General features: G+C 44.7%; 1 protein-coding gene and 1 pseudogene across 6 annotated transcripts in view; one reads left to right on the top strand and one right to left on the bottom strand.

Moving 5' to 3' along the window:
• LOC126355846 (proton channel OtopLc-like) overlaps positions 1-17187 on the top strand; it is a 510363-nt gene that overhangs the window by 417086 nt on the left and 76090 nt on the right. For all 6 annotated transcript variants that reach the window (XM_050006307.1, XM_050006306.1, XM_050006310.1 and 3 more), the window contains one exon: positions 16537-16697. In XM_050006307.1, the coding sequence (XP_049862264.1) occupies positions 16537-16697 (161 nt within the window). The remainder of the gene's footprint in view (positions 1-16536; positions 16698-17187) is intronic.
• On the bottom strand, positions 5759-5876 carry LOC126356616 (5S ribosomal RNA; annotated as a pseudogene).

Below are 17187 nucleotides of genomic sequence, written 5' to 3'. Positions count from 1 at the left end.
AGCTTAGAACTACTTAAACCTAACTAACCTAAGGACATCACACACATCCATGCCCGAGGTAGGATTCCAATCTGCGACCGTAGCAGCAGCGCGGTTCCAGACTGAAGCGCCTACAACCACTCGGCCACCTCGGCCGGCGTCTTCAGTTGGGTTCACGTCTAGAGTCTGGGCTGGCCAGTCCGTCTCTGGGATGTTATCGTCCACAAACCATTCAGAAACTCCTTTATGGTAGGGTGGGTTGTATAGTTGACACATACAATTGTCGCCTTAGAACTGTTACTCTATTGTGTGCAGTACACAATGTTCTAAAATGTCTGCATTTCGGTTAACATGTATCATTGCTTTAAGCCCAATAAGAGGATCACACCGTGACCACGATAGACATCCACATACCTTAACACCACCTCCTTCATACTTCACTGTTGGCAGCAGGAGTGATTGTAACTAAGGTTCTTCAGCCATTCGCCAAACCCAAACCCTTCCAATGGATTGCCACAGGGAACAGAGAGATTCATCACTGCACATCACTTGTTTCCAGTCATGCACTGACCAGTGGCGTCGGTCTTTACACCACCTCAAGCGTCGTTTAACGCTGGATACAGAAATGTGTAGCTGATGAGGAGCTGCTCGCTCAATGTGCCCAACTGTTTTTAAGTCCCTACTTACAGTCATTCTGTGTCGACTGCTGATAACACGTGGCAACTCAAGAATTATCTTTGGGCAACAAGATTGTGGAGATGAAGCAGCGATTAGTATGAGTAATCAATTATTCAAAAACAGTCTTAATCCCATTTATTATTATTTTCCACCAACCGGTTTCAACCCGACGTAGGGATCATCTTCTGGGCGTTTACACTGTGGAATTACAGATATCCGTCAGAAAGACTCCATTATACAGCAGCAAAAATTACGTAAATTTAAAATATGTTACCCATTGGTCGACTGCTGGTGGTGTCACTCCTGTCTACATAATGACAGGAAACTATGCGAGACTAACCCTTCGTATGGGCCTAAATAGCGTGCTGAGATCACGTGAATAGACGGAAACACCCCATGCGGCAATCATCGGCATTAAATACAGTTAATTATATGTAATAAATAGTCACCAAGATGACCAATGGGTAACATATTTTAAATTTACGTAATTTTAGCTGTTGTGTAATGGAGTCTTTCTAACGGATATCTATAATGACTTCATGCGATATTTTTACAACTAGCACCCTCTCTGTCAGCACATCAGACCTACCTGATCTGGGCTTAGCTGTGCTTTTTCCATTATCTTTGCACTTCAAAATCGCATAATTAACAGTCGACTTGGACAGCCCTGAAAAAGTTCGAATGTATGATTGATTTGTTACTCTGGTGACATCCGGTGACCAGTCCACATTCGACGTCACTGAGCGTTCTTTAGCTGATCCATTCTGCACGTTCTGTTCCTCTTCTGACAGCACACTAGTCCCCACTTCCTTTTGTACTCGCGGCTCCGCCTCTGGTGACATCTGGTGGTCAGTTCCGGAGTGTACTGAATAGTGCTCCAGCGGTCATGAGATTTCATTCCAAAAATACTAACAGCTTCCTTTTCTTTTTCCTATATTCCATATTCTGGAATCGCTGTCATCGATTTTGGCATATTTAATTCACTACTGGCCATTAAAACTGCTGCACCACAAAGATGACCTGATACAGACGCGAAATTTAACCGACAGGAAGAAGATACTGTGATATGGAAATGATTAGCTTTTCAGAGCGTTCACACAAGGTTGGCGCCAATGGCGACACCTACAACGTGTTGACATGAGGAAAGTTTCCGACCGATTTCTCATACACAAACAGCAGTTGACCGGCGATGCCTGGTGTATCGCGACATTGCTGCTCGCGTTGCTCCAGATCAAACGACTGTTAGCAGAATATGGAATCGGTGGGTTCAGGAAGGTAATACGGAACGCCGTGCAGGATCCCAACGGCCTCGTATCACTAGCAGCCGAGATGACAGGCATCTTATCCGCATGGCTGTAACGTATCGTGCAGCCACGTCTCGATCCCTGAGTCAGCAGATGGGGACGTTTGCAAGACAACAACCATCTGCACGAACATTCGACGACGTTTGCAGCAGCACGGACTATCAGCTCGGAGACCACGGCTGCGGTTACCCTTGAAGCTGCATCACAGACAGGAGCGCCTGCGATAGTGTACTCAACGACGAACCTGGATGCTCGAATGGCAAAACGTCATTTTTCGGATGAATCCAGGTTCTGTTTACAGCATCGTGATGGTCGCATCTGTGTTTCGCGACATCGCTGAGAACCCACATTGGAAGCGTGTATTCGTCATGGCCGTACTGGCTTATCACCCGGCGTGATGGTATGGGGTGCCATTGGTTACACGTCTCGGTCATCTCTTGTTTGCATTGGCGGCACTTTGAACAGTGGACGTTACATGTCAGATGTGTTACGACCCGTGGCTCTACCCTTCATTAGAACCCTGCGAAACCCTACATTTCAGCAGGATAATGCACGACCGCATTTGCAGGTCCTGTACGGGCATTTCTGGATACAGAAAATGTTCGACTGCTGCCCTGGTCAGCACATTCTCCAGATCTCTCACCAATTAAAATCGTCTGATCAATGGTGGCCGAGCAACTGGCTCGTCACAATAGGCCAGTGATTACTCTTGATGAACTGTGGTATCGTGTTGAAGCTGCATGGGCAGCTGTACCTGTACACGCCATCTAAGCTCTGTTTGACTCAATACCCCAGACGTATCAAGGCTGTTAGTATGGCCAGAGGTGGTTGTTCCGGGTACTGATTTCTCGGGATCTGTGCACCCAAATGCCGTTCAAAAATGTTCAAATGTGTGTGAAATCTTATGGGACTTAACTGCTAAGGTCATCAGTCCCTAAGCTTACACAGTACTTAACCTAAATTATCCTAAGGACAAACACACACACCCATGCCCGAGGGAGGACTCGAACCTCCGCCGGGAGCAGCCGCGCAGTCCACGACTGCAGCGCCGAGACCGCTCACCAAATTGACCAATGAATACCCGTTTATCATCTGCATTTCTTCTTCGTGTAACAATTTTAATGGGCAGTAGTGTATTAGAGGGTGGCGAGATGCTCTATCTGTAGCCAGCCTTTCACCTCTCGGACGGAAATTGTGCCCAGCTGTCTGCGTATATGTTTTAGATGTGAAAGAGGGTGAACATCTAAATGTTTGAGACTCGATTGACTGAGGCGGGACGTGGGTGCGAGCTCGGTGTTCACCTAATCGATGTGGAAAACCGCCTAAAACCACATCGTGGCTGTCCAGCACACCGGCCCTCGTCGTTAATCCGGCGGGCAAATTCGATCCAGGACCGACTCGCCTACCTGAATCCCGGAAGCGGCGTGCTAACAAGTTCGGGCATCCGGGCGGGTATAAGCAGCAAACTACGACGTATACCAACTCTCACGCAGATTTTCAGTAAAACTTAAGTCTACGCCAAGAGTCTACCTCACGCTCTCACGAGGAAACGCGTCACACACTTACGGTGATCCCCTGCGCTGCCTTTCTAGGCCCCTCGTCCGCTCTTCCGTTCACTAAGCAACAAGGCGCTTTGGCTTTTCCTCTCGCCGATCCTGGTTCTCTCCTACACTTTTTCTTCAATTGATACTGTTCTTTATTATTGCAATCGTTTTTATTTACATATAATTTGTACAATATGACAGTTTTTTATTTTACGTATCAGTTCGGTTTTTGTAAGCAGTTTTTGTATTGAAACTTCCTGGCACATTAAAACTCTGTGCTGGACCGAGACTCGAACTCGGGACCTCCGCCTTTCTCTGGCAAGTAGTCTACTATCTGAGCTACCCAAGCACGACTCACGACTCGTCCTCACAGTTAATCACACTTCGTTTTTTTTTGTTCATCAAAGGTAGCACGAAGTAAATAGAAATTTTGCTTCAGTCGCCGCTCCTGTCGCATATCACGGCTCCAACATAAAAAGCCCTGCTACAGTTGTGGGGTAAAGAGCAGTAGCAAAGGGCAGTGCACGATGTGAGGCAGCAACCAATAGTATGATACTGTCAGTAGGGCGTGCTTCAGGGTGAACGTAAATAATTCGGTGTCGATTTTCATGTTAGTGCAGCTATTGTGAGGCCATATAGCTTGCTGCAGTGTTCATTGACGGTGACATAAACAAAACACAACTAGTATTACGTTAACAGAAGGTAGCTACAGAGTAGCATCCACCACAGTTACTAGAGAATTCGATGAGTACCCTATGAGGTCTGACGTCACCAGTTACCCTCTCGCCTCATTTCACAGCGTACCGAGCACACAAGTTTGACTCACACAAAATTGTAAATATGGTCGGTTTTTTCATGTTATACTTTATTTCATAATTAAATAAGCATATCTTCCTTTATTTAAAAACGTAACACTTTGAGATACATAATGTAAAGGTGTAACTTATCAGTGACTTCAGATTTTCATAACTGCTTTTCGTTGGCAGCAAAAAAAAAAAAAAAAAAAAAAAAAAAAATCTTGCAATCTCTTTCTGAAAATTTTATTTTTAGTAACTCGACTTATATATATTCCTCAAGTAACCATCCGTTTTTCTGAGAGATGAATGAGGTATCGTTAGAACAACTTTTAACGGGCTTTTTGACACTGCATACCGATTTTTCACTAAAACTTACTATTTATGATAAAATTTAACATAAAAAAGAGACTTCTAAACATCATATTCAAAAAGGACATCACGGATGCTCAGTTTCATACCAGATTTTACGAAGCTAACTTGCTAATCGCGAATAAGGGACTCGCTGTTCATATTATCGTATTACATATTTGTTTTAAGGTATTTATTAACGAGGTAATTTGTATGCAGCATAGACACTAACCGTGACCACTGCGATTGTCCATAGTACAAGCTACCTATTCTAAATTAATATGCTTTCATAAGTGACAAACACTTATCATTGTCGTCTTGAATTGTAATTTACCTATTTCAACTACCGTCTAACGAGTTTAATGTAATTGAAAATGTTTGTCGAGCTACAGTTACAAGTTACGTGATCCTAATGATAGTACCTCATATCTGCCCGTCGTACAAGCTGGGACAAATATTTGCGAATGCAAAATACATTTTTGGTCACATGGAAATATATACGTCGATATATTATATATTCACAATTATCGTTTCACGTCGTTCTGTTCATTTTTAAGAAGTTTTCTGTTCATTCCTACAACTTCCTGTATCCAAGCAACTGCACTTGTTGCTAATACTGCCATAATTTATAAAAGTGCGAAAGTTTCGCACAAGTTGTCTGCTCGGTATTATTTTGCCTAAATTCGTTGGTCTTATCCAAAATTTCTAATTGCCAGCACAAGTGTACACGACGGCATTTCAAGCATTGTTTTTTTTCATACCTATTTTCATGTCTGCCAGTGACTTTTGGATTAGTTCGTGATACATTGACCTGTAAATACCGATTCTTTTTTTTTTTCAATAACTTCGTTCTCGCTCTCGAATTTTTATTTCATTGTTAGACCCTTAAACTAAACTAAACTCCTCCCGAACAGGCCGTGAAGGCCGAACTGTATCGACCGGCCGCCATGTCATCCTCAGCCCACAGGCGTCACTGCATGCGGATATGGAGTGGCATGTGGTCAGCACACCGTTCTCCATGCCGTATAACAGTTTCTGAGGCCGGAGCCGCTACTTCTCAATCAAGTAGCTCCTCAGTTTGCCTCACAAGGGCTGAGGGCACCCCGCTTGCCAACAGCCCTCGGCAGACCGGATGGTCACCCATCCAAGTCCTACTCCAGCCCGACAGCGCTTAACTTCGGTGATCCTACGGGAAACGGTGTTACCACTGCGGAAAGGCCGTTGGCTTTATTGGACCCTCATGACGCCCTAAATCAGCTTTGAGGCTGTGTGAGATAGAGCTGGAACAGTATCAGGCTTCAAACTGCGTTTCGGAGTGTGCTCACTTTTCAAACCTCTTTTATAATCCCGATCAGCAAAATACATTGAGTATAGAGAAGCATTAGCAACAGAAATATAATCAGCGCATTCACAAGTACTTACACATCACTGTTTTTACGAAGTGTATTATGAAACTTGCTTCCAGACTTTTTCCGTTGTCTCGAGTGCTTAGTACAGTTCATGATCGCAGAACGAGCTATTATTTTTCACTGAAGACAATTCAAAATTTACTCTCAGAAACTCTGTTTGCCGGCCGCGGTGGTCTCGCGGTTCTAGGCGCGCAGTCCGGAACCGTGCGACTGGTACGGTCGCAGGTTCGAATCCTGCCTCGGGCATGGATGTGTGTGATGTCCTTAGGTTAGTTAGGTTTAAGTAGTTCTAAGTTGTAGGGGACTGATGACCACAGCAGTTGAGTCCCATAGTGCTCAGAACCATTTGAACCAAGCCCAAACTCTGTTTAAGCTAATAACTGTAGCCTAACTCTGCACTTTATCGTCAATGACGCATGATACTGTTACATGAGATGTCGCATTTATCTTGACCAAGGCAAATAACATTCTGTCCAGAAACTAAATAAAAAAAGTATGACACAAATGTTGTTTAGCTGCGGGACAATAACCTTAGGCGATCCCAGTGCATGATCGACCGCAACACATCTCGGATCTAGCGTCTGCTTTGGAATACTAGTTTAATTCCTCCACGGTGCAGCACCTTGTCTGCGTGATCCACAGAGCCCACATAAGAGCCTGTAGATGGTCGCCACATTGCCTGCGTACACGAACTTCGATGTGACTGGGGCGAAGTCTACTCTGGTGAAGCCGGGAGACTAATTATCATTTGCGTGTAGGAACATGAACGCTACATGCGTCTCGGGCGACACGGTAAATCAGCTGTAGCCGTTCGCCACCAGCACTGCAGCAGTTCTATTAATTTTCAAGAACCTCGCGTGCTTGCACGGCAGCCGCGAATGCAGCAGCGGAAAATCACAGACTTGATCTAAATAATTAAACGTCCTGACAGCATGAACAGTTAGAACAGCTACAAGTTGTAGAAGGGCTGGCCGCCAGCGATCCCAGTGCATCGGGCCACGCTTGTTCGCTTGCCAGCAGCTTCACATGACCCGCGTTCAACGGTATACGCTGTCACTAACCGAACACATGGCAAATTACCGCAGGCAGTATCATATCGTACATACAACGCTCCATTGTAGGCTTTACTTTAAACTAACAATGTCATCCCAGAATGCATCCAATTGACAACCGAACTAAGACAGTATATACGGGAAGACCTTTTTCAGTATTCGGCAGTTCGTCACCCTGAAAAGGACCACTGCAGAGGCGGTCGAAACATCGTCCTTTTGCCTGTTTTAATATTTCAGAATGATGCGGTCGGCCTAAAACCGAAAATGGTTTTATCCAAACTGACGCTGGCCAAGGGAGCCTCCGAACTTATATTTAGTAAATGCTTTATTTGCAAATTTGTAAAAAAACTCAGTAAATATACACTACTGGCTATTAAAATTGCTACACCAAGAAGAAATGCAGATGATAAACGGGTATTCATTGCACAAATATATTATACTAGAACTGACATGTGATTACATTTTCACGCAGTTTGGGTGCATAGATCCTGAGAAATCAGTACCCAGAACAACCACCTCTGGCCGTAATAACGGCCTTGATACGCCTGGGCATTGAGTCAAACAGAGCTTGGATGGCGTGTACAGGCACAGCTGCCCATGCAACTTGAATACGATACCACGGTTCATCAAGAGTAGTGACTGGCGTATTGTGACGAGATAGTTGCTCACCCACCATTGACCAGACGATTTCCATTGGTGAGAGATCTGGAGAATGTGCTGACCAGGGCAGCAGTCTAACATTTTCTGTATCCAGAAAGGCCCGTACAGGACCTGTAACATGCGGACGTGCATTATCCTGCTGAAATGTAGGGTTTCGCTGGGATCGAATGAAGGGTAGAGTCAGGGGTCGTAACACATCTGAAATGTAACGTCCACTGTTCAATGTGCCGTCAGTGCGAACAAGAGGTGACCTAGACGTGTAACCAATGGCACCCCATAGCATCACGCCAGGTGATACGCTAGTGTGGCGATGACGAATACTCGCTTCCAATGTGCCTTCACCGCAATGTCGCCAAACATGGATGCGATCATCATGATGTCGTAAACAGAACCTTGATTCATCCGAGAAAATGACGTTTTGCCATTCGTGCACCCAGGTTGGTCGTTGAGTACACCATCGCTGGCGCTCCTGTCTGTGATGCAGCGTCAAGGGTAACCGCAGCCACGGTCTCCGAGCTGGTAATCCATGCTGCTGCAAACGTCGTCGAACTGTTCGTGCAGATTGTTGTTCTCTTGCAAACGTCCCCATCTGTTGACTCGGGGATCGAGACGTTTCTGCACGATCCGTTACAGCCATGCGGATAAGATGCCTGTCATCTCGACTGCTAGTGATACGAGACCGTTGGGATCCAGCACGGCGTTCCGTATTACCCTCCTGCACCCACTGATTCCATATTCTGCTTACAGTCATTGGATCTCGACCAACACGAGCAGAAATGTCGCGATACGATAAACCGCAATCGCGATAGGCTACAATCCGACCTTTATGAAAGTCGGAAACGTGATGGTACGCATTTCTCCCCCTTACACGTGGCATCATAACGTCATTTCACCAGGCAACGCCGGTCAAGTGGTGTTTGTGTATGAGAAGTCGGTTGGAAACTCTCCTCAAGTCAGCACCGGCGCCAACCTTGTGTGAAAGCTGTGAAAAGCTAATAATTTGCATATCACACCATCTTCTTCCTGTCTGTTAAATGTCGCGTCTGTAGCAAGTCATCTTCCTGGTGTAGCAATTTTAATGTCCATTAATGTATTTATTGTGCAGTACGTTGAATTTTCAAAACTAATCTAATGTTTTCCTCGTCGTCTTTTCATTTACCAAGTCGGAAAAAATTCTTGTCAGTTTTGCATAGGCTGTGAAAGGCACAACACGTCCGAGAGAGCAAAGCGCTTTGGAAGTGTAAAAGCGGCTCGGGCGAGATTCAAACTCTTTCGCAGCTTTTGTGAAAACAGCAGTTTCGGGGACTTCCCCGGGCGCTCCCGATGCTCTATTCAGACTCGGTAAATGGGAGGGGAAGATGAGGCACTCCGCCTTGAACGAGCCTGAATAGCTCTCTGATGAGCACAAGTCTGCCGAGAAAATAGTCTATTGCCCGGTGAAAGACGCTTCCGAAGAGGAGGGCGGGGAAAGTCGATAGCGCCGAGGTGGCTGGAACAGCCTGGCTGCCTGCCTGCCTGCGAGGAGAAAACGCGCGGCTCTGCTCAGGTGAGGGGGGCGAGCCGATAAGGGGCGAGAAAATGCAGGAGCAGGTGGCTTTTCCCCGATAAAGATGGACGCGAATTCACGCAAATATTTAACGGCGTTTGTTCGCATAATGCATATTTCTTCAAGCGTAAAGTGTACATTTCAGATGTTTCTTTCAGAGGAGAGACAAGAAAAATATTCCGAATTCCTTGTACATGTCAGGGAATGAAAATAGATTTGAAATTTTACGGCAAGAGAAGGCAGACACACAGTCTGTTTATAGAAATCGCACTTTCCGCGATTGTCTTTTTTTCATTTCCGTAAACCAGGAGAGGTTTTTCACGCCGCAGTGGTAACTTTCTTTCATTTAGCCCACAAAAATTTTTCGAGTGGAAAGATTGCTCCCTACCGTACCGCATCGAGTTGCAGCGTCACATTCATTCACATCTTCGGTTGTAAATGGTAGTATACACCGTCAGCCCAAAATGTTTCGAGACCAACTTAACAAGAAATGGTGGTTTTGATGCTGAAAGTGTTACACGTAGTCTCCGCTCACTTGAAAACAATTCACAGAACGATCACCAACAGCACGAAACTCCCAGGAATTCCTTCTCTGAGATATTCTGGGATATTGCGCCATCCGCACATCACGGTTTTTGAATTTCGATTATGTCGTCACGGCATGCCGCTTTGTGTGAATTTCTTCACTTTATCGTATTGATAACATCAAGTCTCTTCACCCATAACGATTTTTTTTAAAAAGAAAATTGTCCAATTTTGCGGCAGGTCTCAATACCTCTTCGTTTTTGTTCGGAAATCAGGTGCTCAAGGACAAACTTTGGAAACACTGAAACTTCCTGGCAGATTAAAACTGTGTGCCGGACTGAGACTCGAACTCGGGACCTATGCCTTTCGCGGGCAAGTGCTCTACCAACTGAGCTACCCAAGCACGACTCACGCCCCGTCCTCACAGCTTTACTTCCGCCAGAACCTCGTCTCCTACCTTCCAAACTTCACAGAAGCTCTCCCGCGAACGTTGCAGAACTAGCACTCCTGGAAGATTGGATATTGCGGAGACATGGCTTAGCCATAGCCTGGGGGATGTTTCTAGAATGACAAACTCTATTCTTTTGCTCAAAACGTTGTAGAGCAGAGCCGGCCTGAAATTCTGCACGCGTGCGGTGCTGCTGCACATGTGCAACTTCCGGGTCACAGCGTGCACGCCGCAGTCGTCAGCGTTCATGTAGTGCATGTTTCTACCCACAGACGTCGCTTTATCCATTTGCTGGGATGCTCTGTACCGGCGCATTCTAGTGCTCTGTACACAGCTTGCATGCCAACCATGAGAAGGTATTTCGCGTATTAAACATTTAAAATACTGTGACAGTCTACTCATTGAGACGTCTACTTTTATGTTAACAGTTTAACCCAGTAAGACAAGTAATACAGTTAACAACCGTGGGTTTTTATTAAGGCAGCTTGACTGACGGCACGTAAATACGAGTAATGTTTTTGATCTAGTATTTGAGAAAGAGAGCACTTAGCGACTTCCAACGAACATTATTCATGGTTTCAAATAACTTTAAACTAATGCAAGGTTTCCTATAACTAATTCTCGATGCCCTCTGAACTGAATGATAACCGCAGACCTCTCGATGATGACCTGTTGTTTCAATACCATTATTGCTACATCTTTCATCAGCTCCGTCTGAAATCTGCATAATAAGAGACAGTTAGATGAATGTGACGTTTTATCGATTTCAGCTGAGCGTAGCCCTTCACACATTAAAAAAAAAAAAAAACTAAATGTAAGTATACATTGGAACAATCGGTTTAATGACCAAGTTTCCTAATAATAATGTAACATGGAGCAGAATGAGGCACTAATGCACAGTTAGTAAGCAATAATTTTTAATTATGAAAGGAATAAATCCAAACACGTTTGTCACTGGTCATGGGAAATGACAATCGAGTCGATGTGTCTCATCCATTTTCTTAAGCACATTTAAATTTGCTTGCCGTACTTCACTCTTGAGTACACTACACTCGTCTTTGTGATATGTATTGTAGTGTCTTTCAATTGAAAAATTACGCTGGCCGCGTATTATTCGGCGGCATAGCAAACACTGTGAGTTTTCACCAACGGCTACAAAAAACAATTGCACTTCCCAGTCATTTTTAAACGACTGAGAACAGAGGTCTCCCGTCCTTTGCTTTTTCACCGTACCTGCCATTTATCAGTACTTCTCTGTTAAGGTTACGTTTGCCAGGGGTAAACGAGACTGGGCATGTTGCGCTCTTGCTTGTACCACATAAACAGGGAAGTGGAGCCGCCGCCGTTCATTGAGGACGCATGTCTAATAACAGATGTCGCTGTCGCACACGTGCGCACATGTGCAGCACTTCCGCACGTCTGCACACTGTGCTGCGTTTGGCCGGCCCCGTTGTAGAGAATATCTTAAACACCTGATCGCTTTCGGGAAGACAGCGGTTCAAACACGTGTACGGCCATCCTGATTTAGGTTTTCCATTATTTGTCTAAATCGCTTCAGGCGAATGCTGGCACGTTTCCTCTGAAAAAAAAAAAAACGACACGGCCGGTTTCCTTCCCTATTCTTTCCTAATTCGAGCCAGCCGGCGTAGCCGAGCGGTTCTAGGCGCTTCAGTCTAGAACCGCGCCACTGCTAAGGTCGCAGGTTCGAATTCTGCCTCGGGCATGGATGTGTGTGATGTCCTGAGGTTAGTTAGGTTTAAGTAGTTCTAAGTTTTAGGGGGCTGATGACCACAGCAGTTGAGCCCCATAGTGCTCAGAGCCATCGACTGGGTCCTCTCGTCCAGTCGAGCCAATGATTGACTGGAATTGGTTATGCGGTGTATTTGGTGACCATTTGCAGACATTCATGGACTTCATGTTCCCAAACAGCAACGCTCCATGTCACTGGGCCACAATTATTCACGATTCGTTTGAAAATCATTCTCGACTATTCGAGCGAATGACTTGGCCATCTACACCACCCGACATGAATCCCATCGGTCGTTTATAGGACATAATCGGTTCGTGCACAAAATCCTGCACCGGCAACACTTTCGCAATTACTAACAGCTGTAGAGACAGTACGGCTCAATATTTCTGAAGGGAAATTCCAAAGACTTGTTGAGTCCATGCCATGTCGAGTTGTTGCACTGCGTTGGGAAAAAGGAGGTCCGACACGATGTCAGGAGGTATCCCATGAGTCTGGCACCTCAATGTATTACATTAAGCCCAGACTCGCACCGGTAGCACGAAGGATGTAAAGCGAGACGACTTGAGTGGTGTAGATTATTTTGTTTGGGGTCACGAATAAAGTTCAGATAAAAACGTTAAATAAGTGACTGCCATCATTTCCATATAACTTCAGCTGTGTAAGCAGCACACACCAGGAAAGTAGTTCGGAGGTATCAATGTTATGCGTTCCATATGGAATCGACGTTTGAAGTGACACATCTGATGGCAGTGATGAGAGCACATTGTGACGTAAGTAACGTGTGTGCTACCAATGTAAATATTGGATGCGAATTCTGTGTGTGTGTGTGTGTGTGTGTGAGAGAGAGAGAGAGAGAGAGAGAGAGAGAGAGGGGGGGGGGCGGGGCGGGAGGAGAGAGAGACATATATTATCTATTGGAGGCTGGCTAACAAATAAAATAAAAAACTAAGAAAAAAGCACACATGACCTACAGCAGTCCTCTTCTGAGGCTTAGCACGCACTGTGAGGCGTTGTTGGGTCTCATTGCCACAGTTCTTTGTCGTGCACACTCTATGACAGACTTCTCCATCGTCTCACACAAAGAATGACACCGACATGTAGGTTTGAATCAAGGAAAAGCAGAAAGCTAGGTCACGTGGTCGGCTGCTTTAGGGAATTTGATCCGCTTTTCAGGAATAGTTACGCTGATTCACGAGGAAGACTTTTGTATGAAATTCATAAGTATTTCGTACAAAACTATGATGATTTAAATTTAAGGCTAGAAAACGATGCCGCTAGTGCCTAGTGAACAGCCGTCGTAACGAGAGAGAGAGAGAGAGAGAGAGAGAGAGAGAGAGAGAGAGAGAGAGAGAGAGAGAGAGAGAGAGATGACAAATGTTATTAAGAAATTAAGATATTAGGAAGCAGTAGTTAGTGTCCCTAGTTCCTTAAACAGCCCTCTGCAGGACGTTCTTGAGTTTACACTTCAAATAATTTGTACTGCACTTTTTTGGGCTCGGAAAACTTTAGTTCCGCTTGACGAGTTACTGAAGAAAATAATCCCATATGACATAAAGCATAGTACGCTAGCTTCTTTATTCTTATATCACTTATGTCTGGCAACATCGCATAGCAAATAGATTTTTTTGGCGGTTCAGTAGTTTTGTGGTATGGCCCTGCCAGTTGAATTTATTATCAGGCCGTAATTCTAAGAAAGCCACCTGTCAACTTCCATCTGCTTGTCATATCTTAGACATATTCTGACGCGAAACCTTTTACAAGTTCTGTAATGCACATAGAATGTTTTTTCGAGGTTTGGTGATAGAGAATTGGGTAGGAACCATTTATTAATGTACAAGAAAATTTTATTAGCCGACCATTCTGAGACTACACTTCGTTACTTGATTCACTATTCACTGCATCCCCAAACGAAGGAAACTTGGCGCCCGGTAACGTTACTGATGAAAGGTTATTGATACATACACGCCACAGTAAGGTTCAAATGGCTCTGAGCACTATGCAACTTAACTTCTGAGGTCATCAGTCACCTAGAACTTAGAACTAATTAAACCTAACTAATCTAAGGACATCACACTCATCCATGCCCGAGGAAGGATTCGAACCTGCGACCTTAGCGGTCGCTCGGTTCCACACTGTAGCGCCTAGAACCGCACGGCCACTCCAGCCGGCGACACAGTAAGGACCCTGAGATGGAACCTTGGAGGATACCACATGTTATTACCTCCCAGTTGGGTGATGCCTGTTAACTCAATGCACGTCTCTTTCCTATTGACACTCTTTGTTTTCTGTCATATACGTAACCCAACATACGACATCTGACCCAGGCGAGGATGATGTAAGTTTCTCTGCCTATCTTAAGGGGAATGTAACAATTTCCGGGCCAGCTGCATTTGGCCCTCCCTGTATGAGTTCCTAAATCACTTGTCTCACTGTTCGAATTGTTCCACCGAGTCCAGCACTGTGTGCTGGGCACTTCAACACTTATAGTAAGTACGAGGCACGTTCAGCAAGTAATGGAACAAGTTTTTTTTCTGAAATCAGATTGGTTTTATTCGAAATTCCAATACACCATATTATTCGCCACTCTTTTGGCTACAAAACCCTGTTTTCAACATAATCTCCATTCAATGCGACGATCTTCTTGGGAGGGCCTGTATGCACACATGGTACCACCCTACTGGTCGACGATGGAGCCAACGTGTTGCTGCGTCACTAACCACCTCTGCTTCCCGCTTCATTAGTTATGATCTTCTGTTACGCGGCGAGAAACCCTGTGGTCACACACCTTTGAGTACCCCAACTCGTGGATGAGTGTGTCAGCATTACCAACACACACATCCATTTGTGCAGCGAGGTGTCTGATTGTGACCCATCGATCACCTCTAATGAGTGTCCGCACTTTACTTCACTGCAGATGTGACAGCTGTGTATGGCCTCCCAGCTCGCGTGAGATCGGACAGGTTTGTGACCTTGTTGCGATGATGACAGATTCTTGCCCAACGACTCATCGTGCTTTTATACTTTACCACCTCTCCTTAGACATTCAGCAAGCGCCTATGAATATCAGCGAGGCTCCAGTTTTCCGCCAAAAGGAACTGAGTGTCAGCGCTCTGCCTGGATCTTCGACGATAGATACTAGTAGACTGGCCTTGCTGTGCGGAAGCTATAGGGCTGGTGTGGCTCGATCATAAACCACGTGACTGTTGGCAAAACGTGGCGGGATTTCAAATCAGCGGTCTGCCATCCTATGTATGTATCCTATTTTACCCAAATATCTCAATTGACTCTCAAACGTTTCCAACAGAAATTACTTTTTTATTTGCGAATAATTCTGGCAGAACTACATTTGACCTGGATTTGTTCACAGTACCATTTATAAAATCTAACAAATACATCGAACGCCACTCTTGTGGGCAGCGGGACGAAATTACTATAAACTATCAATTAAAGTAAAATGTCGTTAAAATTCTTTTAAACAGTAAGAGTGGGCTCGTGTCAAAACTTTAAACATTGGATTCGCCGCGTTTTGAGCTCTAGTGACATATAAAAGAAAATGGGATATGGGAATTAAGTCAACTATAGTTGCCAAAATTGTCGACTTTAGGAGCAGGTCCATTTTAGAGTATCAATTTTAGGTGCACTTCAAAGGTTCAGTTCCCAGTATTTTTACAAAAGTTTAAACTATCAGTTTAAAAAAATATTTTAGATGAAAGGTGAGACTTGGTCGTATCAGAAAATAATTTTGGAGCCTACATTTATGTAGTAGTATTAGAGGGTAGAAAAAAATTATCTTCCTTGCCGACTATAGGTGCTCTTACCTTATTATAATCTCACTTGTATATATAAAAAGCCGCGTATGGGCAGATGGCTTAAAGTTTTTCCGATTCAGGGCCCGTATCCAAAGCTGCCTTCGGTTTTCATCCTTAGGCAACCTATGAGTAGGAAACAGTTATACTTACTTCTGAAACCGAATTATCACAGACACTTTCCAAAATGTAATATGAGTCTGACTTTACAGGCATCACGTTCAACACTATTTCAGTTGTAAAAAACATGTAAAAGTCACTTCAGCAGATTTCAATAAACGCATCTGCACTATCATAGAAACACCTACACGTCAAATGTAATGCCATTTCCCCCCGACAAAACGCTGAGTACAGCCATAAGTGCAACACGAAACAACCATGTTTTGCCAACACTCATGTGACTTCAGCCCAGAGATGTTGGAGCCACGAAAATGACTTCAAGGCCAGTCTATTATATTTATGGTCGAAAGCCTGGATGCACCTGCTACGACATTTTTAAGTTTATGTCGCCACCTATCGAAAATTTATGAAACTATAGGGGCTGAAGCGGGTAATATGCCACTTTTTTCCGCAACAAATTCTGTATTTTTTAAGCGAAACTGGCCGGGAAAAAGTGTGTAGCATTACTTGTCGAGCCCCTTCGTATTTGGCTGGTGGCCTTTGGTGAAGCTGAGACATTGGTGCCCGCAGCGTTCGGCATCGGCAGCATGATCTACTCGGGGCTGGAGTTCGGCCAGTACTTCGAGCTGGAGCGCAACACCAAGTGCCATAACGTGCTGCTGGCGCTGACCCCGGCGACGCGGATGGCCTTCATCTTCATCCAGATGTACTTCATATTCCTCAACAACGAGGTGAGTCCACGGCCAGTGGTGTCCCCTGGAGGCGACCACTCCAGCCTCAACCCCGCTTCGATGCGCGCAGTGCAAATAACACGAGTAAATACAGCAACCAGCCCTTCTACACGACTTCTTTTAGGCTAAGATGAGTTTCTGCTTTTGCCTAACTTCACACATACATTTATGTCTTCCTTAATCCTTCGTTTCTGTCGATTGTGTTTCGAAATTTACTGCTTCACTGTGCAAGATAACAATTTTCTTGCTAATGTGTTCCCCGAGTTTTAAATTTTATTTACACATCAGGAAACCTGTTAGCTAAGATAATTGTGATTTTGCACAGAGCAACTTCATCTTCGGAACGCAGTCCGCAAAAACGACATGGCGTAAGTAAAGTGATACAAAAAGTGTGTGGCTGCTGCCATTCTTCAACTAATCTAATTAAAAGTCACAGAACGTAATCCCAACTATCGATTATAAATCACTTTCAGTATATATTCTCCATGTA

Source organism: Schistocerca gregaria, chromosome 3, assembly GCF_023897955.1.
Source record: "Schistocerca gregaria isolate iqSchGreg1 chromosome 3, iqSchGreg1.2, whole genome shotgun sequence".
NCBI classification, from domain to species: domain Eukaryota; kingdom Metazoa; phylum Arthropoda; class Insecta; order Orthoptera; family Acrididae; genus Schistocerca; species Schistocerca gregaria.
Note: the sequence above shows the minus strand (reverse complement) of the source record. Positions and strands in the feature narration are given on the sequence as shown.